Raw genomic sequence first — 21,395 nt, 5'->3', positions numbered from 1 at the left:
TATACATAAAATTTCATCGTGATACCTGAAATAACAGTATTCATTGTTATTGATATAGGTTTAATTGTTCAGATACAGAAATATAATAATATAGTTTTGGCATTAATATTTAAGAAATGATTTTTTTCTGGATTTTAAAAGGGATTTCCAATATGAAATATTTTTAGAATTACATTATAGAATTTTTTTTACTGTGTATCATGTATAAAACCAAACTTTAAACTAGCCATTGGTTTTCTATTTTCTGCTTCAGTAGTAAGGCCAAAAGATCTTCTGGAGAGCCCTGAAAATTTGGAAGCTACAGAAATACCAGAAGCTGCCGGTGAGAGTACAACAGAAAAAGGCAGAAAACGTGTAAAAGTGAGAAACATGTCAAAGAGACATCATTCAAAAATTCAAGATAAATCCAAAATAAAAAAAGCAGCCATCCTTACCAGTAGGCGAAAAGGTCACCTTCAGAAAAATCTGGAAAAATCATTCCAGGGTAATGAAAAGTCCACACAGTTTAGAGGTAAAACAAACCAGGAAAGAATGCAAACAGTCCTTCATCTAAAGAAAGGTGCCGATTCTGATTGGAAAATTGTTAAACCTGTGGTAAATGATGGTTTTCACAAGCCACCAAAAACCAGTACATGTAGTACTTCATATATACCTGAAGCATTGCATGTTTTCGAGCAAGATACCGGAGAATCACAATCAGCAGAATTAGGAAGCAAAGAAGGTGATATACCAGCCTGTATGCAAAGTGATACATCTGATGGGATTGTTAATGTGGTGTCAGTAGCTAATTCTAATCAGTTAAGCTTTGGGGCTTATACGGAACCAGGAACATCTATGACTGCTTTAGTTGAGCCTGTGTCTGAACAGAAACATAATACTAAGTGTAGGTATGGTACAACGGAGCAAGCAGAAGAAGGCTGCATTCCATTTGCAGATCATTCAAGTCCAAAATCCGTCTCTGAAAGGCAACAAAAAATTGCTGTTTTGAGAAATGAATTCAGAAATACTCCAAAGGAACAACATAAACTTTTATTTAGCAACTTTAAGTCTGTTTTAGCACAAGCTAATCATACATCTCATCCTGAACTACCTGATCAGCATTCAGATCAAAAAGCACAGCCAGTACCATCTCACAGTCTGGCTGATGTTGAAAGTAATAATTTACAACATGAAATTGAAATGGTTTCTCAGTTGCCGAACTTTGATGCTATTGGTTTGGAAGAGGAAAGAGTCAATAATTCAGGGACGAGTATAAAGAATACTGTCTATGAGTACTTGACAAAGAAGGAAAGCAATGGTTAGGTTGATAATGGTAAAAGAGGAAGAAAACAGCGCAAGAACAATAACACCAAGGCTTCTTGTCTTGAATAATTGTTAGTGATCTCTTTTTATGCCCTCCCACCCACTTTGTACAAGAGGATGTATATAGTGTGTCTGATTGTATGTGTATCTGTCTGTCTGTCTGTTGGTTGGTAGGTCAGCCAATCAATACATCTAAGTAAGTAAGTTTATTTGGCACAAGTGTACATGACATGGCAATATAGCGATAAAACAAATTACAAATCAATGCATAATAAATATTACATAGTGACAAACCAACAAATCATTAGACAGTTATATCATATTACTCAGCAAAACCATGTAATGCTCACCAATACCAGGGATAACACAAAAAAGATGAAATGATTCTTCTTATTTCCATTGTGGTCCCTGTTATTGGCGGCATGACACAGAAAGTCACGTTTAACTATTATATTTTGAGTAATAAAGTAACATACATAATTTTAAATACTAAATAATTTATGAAAGCTAATTGAGATCACATATATGTATCACAGTAAAAGATTTATCACATAATATTTCATGAGGAATGGTCAGTGAATGATAAAATGATCACAAAGTTGTCAGCCAAAATAGAAAACTCACTACTTCTGACGAAAATAAGAATATTTATACTTTAAAATGTAAGTATAGCTACATTTAAATGAAATCAGTACAACAGCAAAAATAAAAAATATAAATGACCGAGATAAGAATTATATTTCTAAGACCTGTCTGTTTAAATCAATTAAAAGATTTTAATATACTACAACTGAAAGGCTATTAAAATCAATTAGGCATTAAATAGGATTTGATGACATACTTAAATGAATGGGAAGATTCAATATCCCTAAGATGTTGAGGGAGACCATTCCGCAAAACAACCCCATTGTAAACAAAAGACTTTCTACCAAAGCTACTCATCCTCTCTGGCAAAGAAAACCGACCAATATCAACAAAGGAATAATTAGAATCAAAAGAATTTTATGATGGAAGTGCAGACACTCTAGATCTAGTAAAATGGTCATGGGCTGGAAAATGGGATGTAAAATGCTCCTTAAGATATTCTGGTGCAGTGCCTGACTTTATTCTATGGACGTGACAGAGAGTTATCTGATCTACTCTCTTTGAGACAGGTAACCAGTTTAGAGACTTGAGAATTGCTCTGACCCAACATGAGACCTCATGTTCAAAGCAGATCTGATCATTTTGTTTTGAGTAGTTTGAAGCCTATTTTTCCAATACTTGGTCAAACTTGGATACCAACTAGAGCATACATAATCAAAAGACACTGTATCAGAGGCATTACTAAAGCTTCTTAGTATGAAGATCCAAAAACTGATCCTTTCTATGAAGGAATTTTAACCGAGCATTAGACTTTGTGACCACTTAACGTGCAATTTCATCACCGGAAAGCATCTAAAGTATGCTTAGAGAATGCCTAGGCCTACAGTAGTCAAACTTGATAGGAGAATTGCCTGACGAGAAGATGACCTCCATTGTTCTGGAAATCAGTGGGTATATTCAGATTAAAAAAGGTTTCCATTCAATAACTAAGGAACCCTTTGGCCCAGAGTCATCAAACTTTATTTGATAATTGCCTGTGGTAAGACAATGACCATGAAAATAATTTCCTCTTGATACCTTAAGACCTTTTTGGATGACTGTTGTCAATCTTCATGTGATTGCTTGTGGTTAGTAGAGGACACTTAGTTTTGGGGTTCGTAGGCCAAAGGTCAAGGTTACTGTGACCATTATACTGAAAATGGTTTCTGCTTAATATGTGATAGTCTTTTTTGTCAGGACTTTTAATGTTTCATAGGATAATCAGTGGTCGGAAGCTGATTCTTCATAATTGGAAATAATTAGGTCCCAGAGATCATGACATTGATCTTCAGCCTAGAAATAGTTCCAGCACAGTAATGCAAAAAAAAACTGTGGCTTAAGATGGTCAAACTTCATAAAATTGGTTCCAGTGGTTAGAATAGCTCCTGGACTAATCTTTTTACATTTCTATGATTGAATGTAGTAAACTGAGCCAATCTATATCCTATGTCCAATATCATGATAATTTTAACATCATTCCTCTGTGAAAGTCTCTAAAATAGACTGGCTTTTGTCTCTATGGAATTGAATTCGACAAAAAGGGTGAAAATGTAGAAACGTATTTATTATCAGTCTAGTGGCTAGTCTAGCCAGTGGTGTGTAGATGTCCTCTATTGGGGGTCAAAGATCAATGTAAACATGACCTTGAGACTGACCATGATTTTGGTCAATAACAAGGTGACCATTACTGAATTTGGAAGTTTGAATTTTAGCTGTTTCTTTGAATTCTCGCCCTTTATTCAGTGCTGGAATCTCAATTGGTTAAAGCTTTTATATGTTAACTTGTATCTCAGTAACGACTAGTTTGGAACTTCACATACGGATTTTCTATGATGGTTGGTTTACTGCTATTATCTGACATGTAATAAATGTTATTAGATTTTGCTTTTCACAAAGTAACATCCACTTTAAGCTCACCTGAACTGATGGTTCATGTTAAGCTGTAAGTGTTCGTAGATGCTCTGGTGTCCATCATCCATTGCCAACAATTTACATAAATATCTCTGAAACTACTGGTCAGAATTACACCAAACTTTGACTAGAGCATCCAGGTAAGGTCCCATTTCAGGCTTGTTTAAATGGTTCCACTTGACCCCTATTATAGTCGCTAAGGGTTGCTAGAGTTAAAAACAGAAAATCTTGCAAACAACCTTCTCTTATGAACCACTTGATGGATCTTCATCAAATTTGGTCTGTAGCATCTTTATTGATTACTTCACTTGGCGCAGGGAGGTATTTAGTTTGTAACTGTAATTTCCTATGGATTTAAATTTGCTCAAAACTTTACTTTTGAAATTACTGCATAAATTTGGACAAAGCTCGCTGTCTTTACCATTTGCCTGCTGCTAAAAGGGCAAATATAAGATTCGGTGTCAGTTATATTTCATTGGTATTGCCATTTTATTATGTTCATACTTACTTACTAAAAATGTTGAAAAAATTAGATTATAATATGAGCCGCGCCATGAGAAAACCAACATAGTGTGTTTACGACCAGCATGGATCCAGACCAGCCTGCACATCTGCGCAGTCTGGTCAGGATCAGTGCTGTTTGCTAACAGTTTCTCTAATTGCAATAGGCTTTGAAAGCGAACATCATGGATCCTGAACAGACTGCGCGGATTTGCAGGCTGGTCTGGATCCATGCTGATCGCAAATGCACTACATTGGTTTTCTCATGGTGTGGCTTATATATACCTTTTCTTAAGTAGAAAATTTTCATTAACAGTTAATAGATGGATAACCTGGAGTACTCTGAACATGTCATTATCACAAAATTGTTCCAGTTCATGTAATCGGGTAGAGAATAAGGATGCACTAACACTGCTATAGACTCGGCTGTAAGAGGTCCTGGATTCAAGTCATGGTCACAGCTGTGTTACAGGATATATTTCCAGGTTATGAGATTGTTCCAGGTGTTCTATGTTTTAAGTGAACAGTATAATGGATCATTGTTTAGCAATCCAGATCACTTTAAAATGAAATACGCACAATTAGAAGTTATCCATTATACAGAGTTCCTGCTCTACATGTCCAAGACTAGTAACATTTCCTTGATCACAAAATTTTCTTATATGAAAATATTAAATGCTAATAACTGAACTTTTGATTAAAATATTGTAATTGTATATATTTTTGAGAAATACAAGTGTATGGACATTGCATGCCTTTCAAAGCTTTTTAACTTCGTACCTGTTTCGAAAAAAATTGACTACTTTGTTTAATGTAATAAATATGTATTATTGACTTACCTTTTTCCGTTTCTTTTATTATCTACTTTCTTGATGATGTTGAGTACTTAGATTCACACGCCTAAGCCAAGGTTATATGAAATTTTACTTAGACTAAGTCTTGAATTGGCAACAAGTAATATGACCATATTGTGACTGGGAGACCAGTGTCCTTAGACAGACATGCCTCTAGTTGTGTCTAAACTGTAATTTCAGTAACCGCTTGATATTTGAAAGGATTCCATTGGATGAGCTGATATGAATTGCTTAGGTTCAATAACTTTAGTGCTGGACAAATTTACCAAAAAAAAAGACATTTTTTACCAAGATCACACATCCTCGATGGTTCATACCCGGCCAAATCAAACTACACTCGTAGAAGTAGATTTGAACATAATCTGGTACATTTTGATGAACTGATATGTAGATGAATTATATAGTTTCCTTGACTGTTCTTGATTTTCACAAAGTTATGCCCTTTGTTTAGCTGACCTGACAGTATTTTGTGATCACTCTTGCTTGTTATTTGTCTGTCAGTGTCAACAGTTTATTTCCACATCATATGCTCAGAAACTACAGTTCAGAATACATCAAACTTGGCTGGTAGCATCCTGACAGCTAACTGTAGTGAAGCAAAATCATTTGAAATCCAAAGATGCTGCAGTTTGGTGTAGATCCATCTGATGAGAAGAAGATGACCCAAAATGCAGTAAAGTTGAACAAACTTGAAAGAGTTCCATGTCAGGATGCTACCGGCCAAGTTTGATTCATATCATTATTAATGAAGACATAAGTAGCATACTTTCCTGATTTGATTTTGTCTAAAACTGCAAGGCATAGAGCCTTGATATTTGGCATGTGACATCATCTTATGGTCCTCTAAGAAAATTTTTCAAATTATTCCCATGGGGTGAAAAGAGACACCACCCCGGGGGTCCCAAGTTTTACATAGACTTATATAGGGAAAAAAAAACAACTCTTCTTGTCTGAAAGGTCAGGCCTAGGCCTTTGATATTTGGTATGCAGCATGGCCTAGTGGATCTCTAACAAGATCGTTCAGTTATCAGAGGTGGAGGACGAATGATTTCAGATACAATGTCTTTTATCAAATTGTCACGGAGAACATACGCCCCGGGGATTAAATTCACGACCCGAAGATCCGTAGACCAAACGCTCTCCCTACTCTGCTAAGCCGATGGGCAAGTCTGTTTGTATTCAGTTTGGTTATCGGTCTTGTTATGGTAAATATTTGTGCCCATTCCTATGCACTACTGGTGCTTGAGCAAGTGGTGTTTCACGGTTATGCCAAAGGTAACAAAACACACAAGGGATATGAGAGAATAAACAAATTAATTAACAGTAATATGTAGTAAAAGCATAGTCGCATTTGTAGCAGTAAAGGAGATAATACAGTAGAACAAATGTCATGTCAAAAAGTGGAGATAAAGACTGAAAGAAAATGATACTAAATAATATCAATTAAAGACATTCTTAGCAAACTTGAGTTTCATTTCATGTGTTATAGTACTGTATCTTATACATGAAGTATCAAAAGTTAGTTGTATTTTGAGTAATAAACTTATAGAAGGTGCAATTTCAATCCATATTTCTACCGCTTTGAATGTTTAACAGTGACTAAGAAAATAAGTTTTTGCAACACTGGAATTTAAATCAAATTAAAAACTATAACTTGCAGTAGCAAACTTCATCAATGATGTCGCATACGGAAGAAGGCAAGTTTGTTAATTGCAAGTTTCAATAATTCTGTCTTCTTAATATTAGTAGGCCTTTGTATATTCCACGGGGACATAATCAGCAGACAGAATTATTATATGCTAACATTGTACAAAGTAAAACTGATGGTCCTGACTGTCATACCAAGTGAGTAGGTATGAAAGAATTTACTACAGAAAAGAAATGGAACATAGTTTAAAAGCTGATTGATTTAAACACATAAGTCCTAGCACAACTGGGGAGCCTAGCCACAGCAATGCATGCTAGTCATTCAGTCTTGCTGGACACGGGAGACAATTTAAGGCCGCAAGCCTCATTTGTTTGCAAGATGAGGATCAGGGCCTGTTTGACTCTTCTGTATATCTAGGACACTATTTAAAGTCACTCACAAAGAGCCCCGAATGATGTTAATATGTAAGAAGTCAGTTCTCAATGAGTTGACAAAAACTCCAAGTGCTTTTTCAATTTTGGATCAGTCTTTGAAACATTTGAATTACACTGGTGGATGAAAGTAATGACTTAGGGGGAGCATAAAAAAGACAAGAGCAGTACAGTAAATTTGCATAACATGCCATTTCTTTAATGATTTGCACACAAGAAAAAATACATGTGGACTATAAATGGTAGAAGTTTTAACTCTTTTAACGTTATTTACAAGAATACAAGAAATGGACTATCATACTATAATATAAATCATCAAGTTTTCCCTGATCCTATGATAATCTTCTGGCCCTGAAGCAAGAGGTGAGCATGCAAGACAGAGGTAGAGCTGCTACTAAACCATGGACAGTCTTACTACTTTTAAACAAGTCTGTTTGTTTTGAGTTTAACAGTTTTTAATTCAAAATATTTCAGTTATACAAAGTATTTTTTCATATCTCATAACATTTTCCCATTTTTTCTGGTCTTATTCCCAACAGGTTGATTCAAATGAAAGGCTTATATATAATATTGGCCCAACCTCCCAATGAAATTTAACTAGATATATACAAATGTACAAGAGCTCATAGAACACAAAATGCCTCCCCTGATGCATTCAGTAACTGCACAAGGAACAGAAATTATTTGGTCACTGTACACAAAAGTTCTACTGCTCTGGGTCAATGTGACCTTGATCTTTAATCTCAAAATCAATAGGGGTCATATGCTGGTCATAATCAACCTCATGATCCTAGGCACAAGGGTTCTCAACTTATCGTCCGGAAATGGTTTAACTATTCCGGGGCAATGTGACCTTGACCTTTACCCTACTGACCTCAAAATCAATAGGGGTCATCTGCTGGTCATGACCATCCTCCCTATCAACTTTCATATCCCAGGCCCAAGCGTTCTTGAGTTATCTGGAAACCATTTAACTGATCCAGGTCACTGTGACATTGACCTTTGACCTACTGATCTCAAAATCAATAGGGGTCATCTCCTGGCTATGACTAACCTCCCTATCAACTTTCATGGTCCTAGGCCCAAGCGTTCTTGAGTTATCATCCAGAAACGGATTGGTCTACATACTGACCGACAGAACAATATACCCCTCCTTCTTCGAAAGGGGGCATAAAAATATATGCATACTATATGTACTTGGAAACTACATAATTTTTCTCCTGAATATTACTTCATGTATTATGCTGAATATTTCTCTCTGATGATGGAAAGAAGAAACTAGTTTTCAAAACAGTGCAGAATTTATTGAAACAGCAGTATGTCAAAATGTTGCTTTTATAAAAGATGGAAATGACAGTAACAAACTGATTTTGAAATTTAAACAAAAAGTTATCTTTTACAAAGCATTATAATTATATATACCTACATACATGAAAAACAGACAGGGCAAGGGAAAACTGAATAATTTGTTAGTTATTTTCTCTCTTTTGTGTATATGTTCATATCTGAACTAGAGCTATCACTTAAGGCCATTGATCATTTCACTTTGATGCAGAGAAAGTAAAATGTTGTAATCATGACCTCTGACATTAAAATTTGACCTTGACCTTGGATCTTGTGACCCAGGTTGTACACTCTGAGTGTCATCTTGATTAGGTAAAGAATTGATCCTAGTTTAATGAAAATCTTCACAGAAGTTTAGAAGATCTGGAGCAGAAACAAGGTGAAGTTCTTTGACCTCCAAATGTGACCTTGACTTTGGACCTAGTGACGTTGGTTGTTCACTCTGCACATCATCTGAGTGAGGTAAACAATGTTTATTTGATGAAAATCTTCCTAGCTGTTTAGACAACATGTAGTGGACATAAGGTTAAGCTATTTGACCTTTGACCTTCAAGTCTGACATTGACTTTGGACTCAGGGACCTTGACTGTGCACTCTGCATGTCATTTTGATGAAGTTAACAAGTGATGCTAGTTTTATGAAAATCTCCCCAGTAATTAGGAAGATAAGGAGCAGACATGATTGAAAGGCAGGACAGACCAACAAATATAACCTCCATATTCTTTGTATCTGGGAGTATACTAAAAGAAAGTAACATATGGTAAAAGGGTAAGAGAAAACTTGACTACTACCCTATTTTTGAAAGGCAAGAAACTGAGAAATTGGTCCTGCAGTTTGTATACTGTACTTAATATATAATACCAGAATAATACATAATGTAGGCCTAATGGGGAAACCGCTATATTAGGATATTTGACCAAAATGTGTATGATATGGTCATACTTGAAGTCTAGACAGTAAAGTGCAAGAAATTAAGAAGTTGGTCCATTAGTATGTATACTTACACAATACTTGAAATAATATATGTTGAAAGGGACAAAATAGCTACATGTATTAGATTATTTATCACTAGTGTACATACCTGAATAAGAAAGTAAATGAACTAAGAAGCTGATCCCCAATTACAAAATCTACACAATACATACAGTGAAAAGGGGAAAAACTATCCAGTTATTTATCCCTGTTTTATTTCATGTATACCTGAATAAAGGACAGTGAAGTGTAAGAAAACTAACAATTTGGTCCTGCAGTATTTACATTATGCACCTGTATAATACATCCTGAAAGGGGAAACACTATTAGTTATTTTCCCCTAGTTTATATATGTACACACCTGAGTAAAAAGATTGTGAAAGACAGAAAACTGAGATTTGGTTTTCATGGATGTGAACACCTACATTACAAATACCTGATTAATACGTGGTGAAAAGATGTACAAAAATAGAATGTAACACATATTCCTGAATAAAAGACAACAGAAAAGTTGCACGCCCTGTATGTATATACGGACATAATACCTGTAAGGAGGAAAACTGCAAGTTGATGAATCTTTTTTGCAACAGAAGTTTTCTTTTTTCTTTTAATCTAAAACAACAGCTTTTAAAAAAAAATAAAAATACCCCCCCACCCCTCACCTCCAATGAGGGCCTGTCAAAGGCAACTAACTGAGTATGTAATTTTGTATGCTGTGACCTTGACCTTTGACCAAATGACATCAAAAACACGACCTAGGCAATCATTCAATGAAATCTGTAAGCCCGAAAGTACTTTTATAGATATTGATTGGAAACCTTTCTCGGTTTTAATGTCACTGACCTTGACCTCTGGCCTAAAACATAAGGGAACATCTGTTATTTAACAACATTAAAAAGCATTAGGCTTTAGTTCTTTAGTTGTCAAGCAAAAATCATTTTCATTCTTCAGATCAATGTGATCTTGGCCTTTGACCTACTGCCCTCAAAAACAATAGGCGTCATCTACTGACAAGTAGTTGATACCTGCAACACAAGGCATTCTTCAGTTACATAAAAAACTGCTTTTAGTGTAAATGTCAATGTGACCGTGACCATCCTATGAAGTTTGTTGACTGTAGACCAAACTGTTCTTTAATTATTCACAGGAAACCATTTTCAGTCTCCAGGTCACTGTGTCATTGCCCTTTCACCTACTGACAACTAAAACAATGCCCGTAAAACAATAGGAATCATCTACTGGCAATCATTCTATGAAGTTTGACTGTTGTGAGTAGATTTACATTCTCTAGTTATTTATCAAAAACCAAATGGTCTACCCACTGATGGACTGACTGAAAGGTCGACCACAAGTTAAACAAAATATCTTTATAAAATTATTATCATACAGTCATAAGCTCTGAAGTAAGCTGTTTAAGTTGGGGTCTCAGAACTGGAAGCATTTTTATCAACAGAAATTTACTTCGTGAAAGCAAATTTTTACAAACGCAATCCAAAATTTTGTTTTGATTTGTATATTAATTATGTGCCAAATAACTTTTGGTGTTGCATTAAAAACAGATCAAGCATCTGTCTTAATTGAAAACATGAATAATCAAATGGTTTGAAAAACACTTTTCAATATTATATATGAACTTTAATAGTCAGAAACCATACAGGGAGGCAACTGAAACAATGGATTCAATAATACTGTTTCTACAATGTTAATTAAATACTCTTAATATATGAAAAGTACATATAAAAATATTAAAAATGGGATTTCTCGTGTAAAACAAGTGAATGAAGTTTTGCTATGCAATAGAAAGTCTCCTACTGGAAGGTGATTAATCATCTCAACTTGCAGTATAACCTAAAGAACTGATATCTGTCAATGATAAAATATTGTACTATATTCTGGTATACATTATGTTATAACACTCGATGTTTGTATTAAAATTTGCATATATAAAAATCTAGTTGTTGATAGTTTATAACATTTATAAATATAAATAAGTACATGTATTTAACTTCAATTTTGACGACATTTCATTTTTAAAATGGTAAGGAAATATGAGAAAACATTAATTTATGCATGTCAACGTTATGGCCTAGACATTATGGATCAGATCTGACATGACCTTTGAGAAAGGAACCTGGTGCACGTGACACTCCGTCTCACTGAGGTAAACAATCATGCCATGCTCCATGCATGTCAAAGTTCTTGTCCATACAATAAAATCTGGATGGAAGGACCCAAGCACACACTAACGCACATATACCGAACAGCCATCTGGACGACTATGTCTTCACTTCAGCAAGCAGGCTCCACTACATTTAAAACAAAGACATTATGACCCTTTAAAAATACTGAATTACAGCTTTTACATATCCTGGGAATTTTCTAGCCTGGACTGGAGTGACTGAAACTGGCAAGACAGAAGAGACAGGGTAATTTTTGCACATTAAATGAATGATTAAATAAATGATGTTCCTTAAATGATAAAAGAAGATAAATTTTAAAAATTTTATCATTTTTTGTTAGTACAATGTTTCACCATTACCTAAAAGTTACATTCAAATATGGTACTGTATCCATTTCAATTTGCTTTAACAATGGATAGGTGATTTTAATATCAAGTCACCTTATGCAACTATTATAGAGATATACCTGATGTAACTGACTAGTTGGTTCTTTCCCCATAGCCAGACTGCCTATCATAACTTATATAATTATATGTAGTACTTAAGTTTGACAGGATAAGCCTCCAGACAAGCTCAAAAATTTTAATTTTAAATGAAAAGCAGCAATTGATATCAGACATCTGAAATGATAATTTAAAACAAGTACTGTTTAAGTACACATTTTTATGTGTGTGATATAAAGTACAGTTTCAAAATCAAATTTCAACAGTGTGACTAACTGTTTTCAAAGTTTTCTACATAAATCATATTGTTTAATGAAGAAGTTTTTTCCAAATAAAAACTTAACTAAAACATACAAAATCATATTAAAATATTCTTTCTTTTGTAATTACTAATTCATTATTTTTAGATCATTATTATTACATCATAAAGCGTCAAAGTGGCTCACTTGAAAAGAAACACATACAAAACAGGCAAATATTTAATGGATGTCGTCAAGGAATAATTCCCTAACATCTAAACTCCAAACAATGATTTTATACAATGACAAATCACTGTTTAGGATATATTATTTCTTAACTAAAACTGCCTTTTCTAAATTTAGAGTGACATTAATCTGGAGGTATACAGCTGTAAGCATCTGTGTTGTCATCTTTCACAATTATTCCACCAGGACCATCAAACCCATACTGCAAAGTAGCATCTGGATCTTCATCCTCTATTGCAGAAACTCTATCAAAATAAGCATCTGGCACCTCAGTCTTTACTCGTTCAACTATTCTCACTGCACTGGACTGTTCTTTCAAGGCATACTTCCCTTCTGACTTCATTTTCATGATAATTTTTTTGTTTAACTTTTGTTTGACTTCTTCATGATCAGTACTTTCCCATCTTGATGACCGGTTCTGTTTATTTTGACTGTTCCCTGTTTCAATGTCTGTAAACTTGGGAAGTTTTGTCTCATCTGCTTCTTTGATTTCATTTGAAAGTGGTTTCGCTGTTCCCTTTTCAATCTCGTAAAGACAATTATGCACTATACTTGCTAAAAACCTGACGTTTTCATTATTCAATGGTACCTGTACTTTTTCTTTTTCTTTCAGAGCTGGTCTTGTACCATTAATACTTTTGCCAGATCCTGTCTCTGTTACGACTTTGTCTATTTCTGGTGGTATATCTATACAAACTGATGGCCTAGCATTATTTTCACTTCTCTTTACCAACCTTTTCTTTCTTTGTTTCCCTTTTTTCTTGTTGCAAGAACTTTTACCTTTAGCTTGGGTATTGTAGTAAACCTCAGGATGGTAAAATCCTGGTGGTGGAGTGTCAATGTGGCTGCCTTCAACATTTCCAGTTACACCCTTTGTTGATAAATTTAGGATAGGTGAATTGTCCTCATCTTCAGAGATATCTGAATACTGACTGTTTTTTATTATATTATATCTCTCTTTATCACTTTTTTTTCTGTTGTCAGTGTTAACTGATGCTTTATTTTGTTCTCTATTGTCAACTGTCTGTTTGGCTTTACTTAATTTTGAAGTATATTCTTTATTCTTGTCGAATTCATCCCTTTCTTTATTATTCTTGTCTAATTCACTTGTTCTTTCATTTATTATACCCTTATCACTCTGTCTGGTTTCAGTTACATCAGAACATATGCATTTTTTCTTTTTATTTGTTTCTTCCCTCTCTTTGTTTGTTACGCTTTCAAAGTTCTGGAGTGATTCATGGCCTTCTATATCTGTATCTACATCTGTTATATCTGTACCTGAAGCCAATGTAGAAGGAATGTTCTCATTTGTCTCAAGTTTATCAGTTCCTGAACAGTGTGTTATTTTGCTCTGGTCTGTACTCGAATCGTTATCTTCTGTAGACTGATTTACATTAGTCTCATCAACTTCAGCATCTATTCGAACACCTCTATCCAAGGCTTGAATAAGTTTAGGATAATCAGACTTGTTTTCTAGTTCAAGTTTAAAAGGTACTTTAAATTTAAAACCAAACATATATAACTCTAGAATCTTTGGAAGACACTGCTCTCTTATCTGCTGCATCAAGTTATTGTAGAAGCTGTAGTCCACACAATTTGGGAGAAAACCCTCAGTTCTAGCTTTCTTGCTAGCTGTCCTTTCTTGAGGGTCAGCCTCCTCTCTCTCGAATCTTCTTTTACAAACCACCTTTCCAGACTTGTGTGAAGAGTCAGAAGATTCTAAGTCAGAAGTGTTGTTTTCAGATACCTTGTTTACATCAAATTCATCTCCAAGTGATAGGGATGATAGGGTATCTAAAATACAAATAATGTAAAATGCAAGTATACTGAAACTTATTCTTGGTATTAGTATCTCACAAGAGGTTATAGTTTAATGACCAAGATGCTTTGCAATTTTTAATATAATGTCTAATTTTCTTCTGTTAATAGGCTCATTGTGTTTTAAACTTCTCCATTTCAGAGAAAAAAAAGTAACAAAATATTCATATTCAAAGCTATAAGAGGAATTTAATAAAGCTTTCATTGTACAGATGGTCTAAAACTGTCATGTATTATGAACAACCTATCTAAAGAATACACATACAAAGTAAGTCTACAACAACTATGAGTTGTGGATCAGGAAAAAGATCAAGATTTTGTCAGAACCTAGTTTCTGGACTTACTTGAAACTGAGGGTGTGACATCCTTATCACCACAACTGAAGTAGTGTGGTTGATCAATTTTCTTACTGATCTAACCAGATCAATTACCAGAAACACAATGTAACATTGATGAAGAAACAAATTAAAAATACAAAGTAATTTTGTTTTGGGAGACCCTTATATACTCTGTAGCAGTGAATCTAGTTCTTATACTTCTATGACCTGTGAAAAATTAAGTAATTCTAAAACTATTTAAGATAGAGTTATGGTTCCTGTTTCTTGTCCTCATTCTTCCTCTCTTTTTAATCTAACATTTTATCAAGTTACATTAGATTCCAATCAGTAATAACAAAGATATTGCTTTAAATTTTTCATGACAGAAATATACATGGACAGGTAGATGTAAGAAAGTGATTAAAGTATAGTCCCAAAACACATTTTGTCAGAGTATAATAAACAGACCACAGCAAAGCATTAAACACTGGCTTCTATGACAAATGTCTGCTTAAATTAGATTTAATTACCTGAACATAAATGTGTACTTTCTAAAGGTCTGGGTTCCTCTGGAGATACCTAGAAGTACAGTAACAGAATGTATTATTACCATATTAGCAATGAATGGCCCAGTGTTTATGTTTTTCGGAGTCTGAAATTTAGACTTATGATTAAGAGCGGCAAATTTAAAATTTAACATTCTGTTCATAATAAATCTAAATGCTGAATTGTGTCTGAAATTTTGCTCAGCTGTCTGTAGTTAAATTTCAGTTTTAAAAAGAGAGAGCCTGTATTGTTTCATCCTGATATCTAATGTTGAGGGTTACCATTAACAACCTTAAATCAACTTTAAATGTATGGAAGACAAGAAGGTAACATAATTAAGATGATGTTCCTGACAGAATTTAACCCTTACCCTGCTAAATATCTAAAATGGACCGGTCCATCATTCAATTTGGGCCATACCACTTATTATTCAAAGGGGTGTTCACTGAAAAATTACTGACTGAATAGCGAACAGTGCAGACCATGATCAGACTGCACGGATGTGCAGGCTGATCTTGGTCTGCACCGGTCGCAAAGGCAGAATCACTTGCCGCCAGCAGGCTAAGGGTTAAAATGAAATACAACAGACCAACAGTGATAACAATAACTGGACATACTTCCTGACAAGACATGTTTTGTAGTAGATCACCTGGCAATAAATTCTTTCAAATTATTATGAATTTTGTTCTTTTGTTTTAAAGTTTTCCTCTTTGTTGTCATAGCAACAAATTTTGCAAGAATCCATTTTTATAATTGCTATTTTTGGTAGAGGATTGCAAAAATCATGTCTGTAATTTCCCTCAACAGGGTCAGTAGAGATTTCTGCTCAAGCAAATGTTAATGACAAGAGACAAAACCAATCACAATTAAACTTATGGAGAAATTATTCTTGTCACAATAACAAGCAGCAGACTACATTATGCATAAAGTTCTTGCAGTCTACTAGACTAAACATGTAAACATATTGTTGTTTAAGTCTTGATTATCATGCATTAAGTTAATGCAATCTAAACTATACATGCATAAAGTTATTGCAGACTTAACAATACAAGCATTAAGTTCTTGCCTTTTTATGAAGACCTTCACATCCAGCAGAAGGAATGTCATCATTTACACTGTAACAAAATATCTGAGTAAATATAAAATAATCATTCTTTTATTCTTAGCTAACTTTGCTAAGGATAGAGTCTATGAAGTGAAATCTTTAGCAATAAAAAACAAGAGGGTCATGATGACCCTGCATCACTCATCCGAGTAATAATATTATGAGCTACATGTTTCAAATATCAAACTGATGCTAAAATATTAAGAAAGTAGGTCAGTAGGTTACATTCATGGTCACTGAGAGTCAGTTTTAAGATCGGTGTGCAAAACTGTAAATGTCATCCAAATTTCAAAGCTGTATCTTTAAAACCAAGAAAGAAGGTCAGGAGGTCAAGGTCAGTCAGGTGACCCCTAATCACTTGGGGTCATCAGGTAATTATAATTAAACAGTCTAGGAAATATGATCTGATAATTTTTGAAGTATTTTTCCTAAGTATAACTGATATAACAAGTGACCCCAGGGCGGGGCCTCTTTTCACCCCAGGGGTATAATTTGAACAATCTTGTTAGAGATCCACTAGGCAATGCTACATACCAAATATCAAAAGCCTAGGCCTCAAACTTTCAGACAAGAAGACTTTTTTTCTCTATATAAGTCTATGTTAAACTTGGGACCCCCAGGGCAGGGCCTCTTTTCACCCCAGGGGCATAATTTGAACAATTTTAGAAGCATACCAAATATCGAAGGCCTATGCCTTTCAGTTTCAGGCAAGAAGATTTTTAAAGTCTTTTCCTATATAAGTATATGTAAAACTTTAGACCCCCCCCCAAGGGCTGGGCCTCTTTTCACCCCAGGGTAATAATTTGAACAATCTTGGTAGAGGACCACAAGGCAATGCTTCATATCAAATATCAAAGGCCTAGGTTTTGTGGTTTCATACAAGAAGATTTTTGAAGTTTTTTTCCTATACAAGTCCATGTAAAACTGGGACCCCCTGGGTGGGGCCTCTTTTCACCCCAGGGGCACAATTTGAACACTCTTTATAGAGGATGATTAGATGATGTCACATGCCAAATATCAAGCCTTGCGCTTTTGGACAAGAAAATTTTTAAAGTTTTTCCTTTCAGTTGCCATGACAACCACAGTTCTGCATGGAATTCAATTCTTTGAATAATTTTGAAAGAGGGCCACCCAAGGATCATTTCTGTGAAGTTTAGTGTAATTCTGCCCAGTGGTTTTAAAGAAGAAGATTTTTTTTTTTTTAAATGTTGATGGACACACGGCGGACAACACACGATGGATATTGAGCAGTCACAAAAGCTCACCATGAGCCTTTGGCTCAGGTGAGCTAAACAACAAAAGGAAGGAAGTGAAGTGCCATTTCTTAATGATGAAGATTTCACTTCATACCTTCTATCAGCCTTCATTTTTTTTTTATTTCTATCAAGTCCTATATAGGTCAGCCTCCAAGTATGGTTCATTGTGGTGGAGAAACCTACAAACATTTTGTAGTCTTTCTAGGAATAAATAAATATTTAGAAGATTTTGAAAATATATAATTTTAAATGATATGTGACTGGATAAAAAAATAGGGTACACACCAAATAAATGATCTCATAAAATGTACTGTATTACATATAAGAAGTGCAAAACTCTTAGACTTTCATCTTCATTTCACCAGTTCAACTGGCCTAAATACATGTATATTCATGTGCATGACTTGTTGTTTTTGGTGGCTATGTTTCTCTGGAAAACAATACATTTTTAACCAGTTCAAAAAATGTACATCCAGTTTAAAACTACAGTAAACCTCGGTTATAAGGAACAGCTTGGGACCTCTAAAAATTGTTCCTTATAACCGAGGTTCCTTATATTCGTATAGTGAACTAGTTCCTTGTAACCGAGGTTTGTATAACGAACACAATTTGTATAGAGAACACTATTTGAAAACGTCTATGTGTTCACACTCCGGGCTGACCATGAATCTTTATGTGAGAAAGTTGCGAGTCTAGTATATGTCCTTTCCAGGAGAGATGGTAAGGTAAACTGCCTGCATGTATATGACTGAAAAAGTGTTGAATCATGGTGTTAAACCTTAACTAAGCCAAAATGTACAAAATGTAAGAATAAAAGTAATTTGTGTATATTTTTGTCAGTTATTTCTATCTCCTTTTTAGAGAGTATTATATATGACTATAAGATATGCTGTAGTTACTCCCCTTACCTTGCTTGACTGCATGTTATGTGAATAGGCATCAATACTAATATAAAATAAATGTTCAATTTTTTATTTTGCACACGTTACTATACAACGGCGCCATACGTAAGGATTAAAGTGTAAATTATACCTATAGTTTTGCTATTGTCCATTTTAGCACCTGCTATAATTTTTACAGTTGGAAATTTGGTAAACTGGACTGTTTGCCATCGTTTATCACGTGTAATTAGCACATTTATTTAGGATATTTCCATCGTGAAACTAGACTAGTAATGATCAATATTAAAATCCCAAGGTTTGGTGACCGTGACTGGTTTTTGTTCACTATTTTAAACATGAAATACCCAATTCATGTAGCTCTTGAACATAATCTTGAGTAAATATAAGTCTACTATCGTCTAGTATTTGGTAAATGTTAATGATGATATATATTTTCTTTTATCGTATCCGTGAATTAACAAACTAAAGATCACAGAAATGAAATAATTTGTGTTTATTCATGTGCATGAAAGCGTGTGAAAGTGCCGATGTTACTATGACGTCATCAGCGATTCTCCTGTTTATTTCCGGTTTTCAATAGTTTTTATTCTTTATGTCTGTTCGCTACAACCGAGGGGTTTTCCATTGAATTTCATACTTTAGGACTGGAAAAAGATTCCTTATAACCGAGTGTTCCTTATAACCGAGATCCCTTAACCAAGGATTTTTACATTGAATAAAGAAGGAATTAGATCGGGGAATTGAAAACTGTTCCTTATAAACAAGTGTTCCTTATATCCGAGTTCCTTATAAGTGGGTTCTTTTTTTTTTGTTGGATTTAGCGTAGAACCACCGACCTTCCGTAAGCCAGCTGGATGGCTTCCTCACATGAAGATTTCAATGCCCCGAGTGAGGCTCGAAAAGTGGGTTTACTGTACTCTTCTATATTTTGTCAAGAGTGGCTTGAACAACAGACATATCAGACATATTGTGTTATCACTATTTAATATTTGCCGAGGACTAATATTTTACATATATCATGGTTGTGTCGTTCCACAAAATTATTTTCATTTAAACAAAACAAATTAATAACAAGAGCTGTTTGTGAAACCGGTCTAATTCTCAGTCCTGTGATCACTTTGGCATTCATCTTCGACTTACTGACCCCAAAAACAACAGCAGTCATCTACAGGTCACATGCAATCATCCTGTAAAATCTGTGGATTGTGGGCCAAACAAAGCGTCCTTTAGTTATTGAGATGAAACTGTTTTCCGCCTCATGGTCACTGTGACCATGACTTTGGCCTACTGCTCCCCAAAATAACAGTAGTAGGCCAAAGAGTTCTTAAGTTGAAAACATTTTTAGTCTTTAAGTCATTGTGTCCTTGACCTTCTGGCCTCCAATACAACTAGGGTCATCTATTGACCACAGGCAATCATCCTATAAAATTTAACAACTGTAGGCCAAAGGGTTCTTTACTTTTAAAGCAGAAAGCATTTTCAATCTTGAGGTCACTGATCTTAATCTTTGACCTACTGACCATGAAACAATAGATGTCATCTACTGACCACAAGCAATCATTCTATGAAGTTTGACAGAGACCAAGTGGTCTCTAGTTATGGATCGGAAACCAAAATGGTCTATCGACTAACCAACAGACAGCCCGACAATGAGCGAAACAATAAACCCCTTCTTCTTCGAAGGTGGAGGGGGCATATCAATAAATTAACAGGAAATATATACTAGTACCTGCAAGCAGGTTGTACGATATCTGGTAATTGTTCACCAACTGTTCTCTCCTCAATGGAACCACACATGCTGACATTGTCATTGGTTGATAGTTGAACTTCTCCTGCTGAAATACATTCTTACAACTTGAATTTAGTACTGAGCTTTTTCAAAATGACTGAAATTGTGACCCATAAAAACATGTGATTTCAACTGTTATATTTTGTAAAAAAAATCAATCACCTCAATAGCCTAGAGGTACAGCATCCACTTTCAGTGCAGAAAGGTTGTGGATTCAATTCCTAACCTCAACATACCAAAGATATGACTAGATGCCCACGGCAACATGTCGCGCCCATCAGCTGTCAAAAGGACTGACATTTATGATACTATTTGGTCTTCAACTTCCATTAGTGTGATGCCACTCAGAGGCAAACAATTGTGCCAAGTTATTTAAGAAACCCTCAATCTATGGCTGAGTTACAGCCTGCACCAAGTTTTGACCTTTGACTTTTAAGTATGACCATGACCTTGACCTTTAAGCTACCAATCTGGTTGTTGCACACAACACATCATCTTATTGAGGCAAACATTTGTGCCAAAATATTTAAGAATCTCTCAATCCATGGCTGAGTTACAGCCCAGACAAGCAAAACAGCACCGAGTTTTTAACTTTGGTGTCAAAGTATGACCTTGAGCTTTAAGCTACCATTCTAGTTCTTGCACGTGACACACCGTGTCATTGAGGCAAACATATGTGCCAAGTTATTTAAGAATCCCTTGATCCATGGATAAGTTACAGCCAAGACAAACTTGGACGGACGCATGCACGAACATACACCAAACCGCCATTGTGACAACTATGTCAAGCTCACCACCAGCGGGCTTGATAAAAAGCAGCACCAGTAGCTCTTCTCTCATACCCTCCATCAATAATGAAATGTTGGGAGTGCTTAATACAAGTTCTAGAACATGCTTCCCAAATGATGTAAAACAATTGTGTATTAACTAAGAACAAGAGCTCTTAGAACACAAAATGGCCCCCTTG

At 35.0% G+C, this 21,395-nt stretch overlaps 2 protein-coding genes across 5 annotated transcripts in view; one reads left to right on the top strand and one right to left on the bottom strand.

Moving 5' to 3' along the window:
• The window catches only part of LOC123532066 (ankyrin repeat domain-containing protein 12-like), a 64,488-nt gene extending 59,309 nt beyond the window's left edge, over positions 1-5,179 (top strand). For 2 of the 4 annotated variants that reach the window (XM_053518692.1, XM_053518691.1), the window contains exon 17: positions 254-5,177. In XM_053518692.1, coding sequence (XP_053374667.1) covers positions 254-1,302 — 1,049 coding nt within the window. In that variant the 3' untranslated portion in view covers positions 1,303-5,177. Of the gene's footprint in view, positions 1-253 lie in introns of all 4 variants that reach the window. The other 2 variants (XM_053518694.1, XM_053518693.1) reach the window with 2 other exon arrangements.
• Positions 5,180-7,443: 2,264 nt separating this feature from the next.
• Positions 7,444-21,395, bottom strand: LOC123532457 (uncharacterized). Its single transcript, XM_053518695.1, has 4 exons — positions 20,369-21,395; positions 16,443-16,491; positions 15,361-15,409; positions 7,444-14,489 (listed from the first exon to the last, which is right to left on the bottom strand). Exons 1-4 carry the CDS (start codon positions 20,434-20,436, stop codon positions 12,820-12,822), a joined length of 1,836 nt encoding a protein of 611 aa, XP_053374670.1. The 5' UTR covers positions 20,437-21,395; the 3' UTR covers positions 7,444-12,819.

Source organism: Mercenaria mercenaria, chromosome 11, assembly GCF_021730395.1.
Source record: "Mercenaria mercenaria strain notata chromosome 11, MADL_Memer_1, whole genome shotgun sequence".
NCBI lineage: Eukaryota > Metazoa > Mollusca > Bivalvia > Venerida > Veneridae > Mercenaria > Mercenaria mercenaria.
This window is presented reverse-complemented; position numbering and strand designations above follow the sequence as displayed.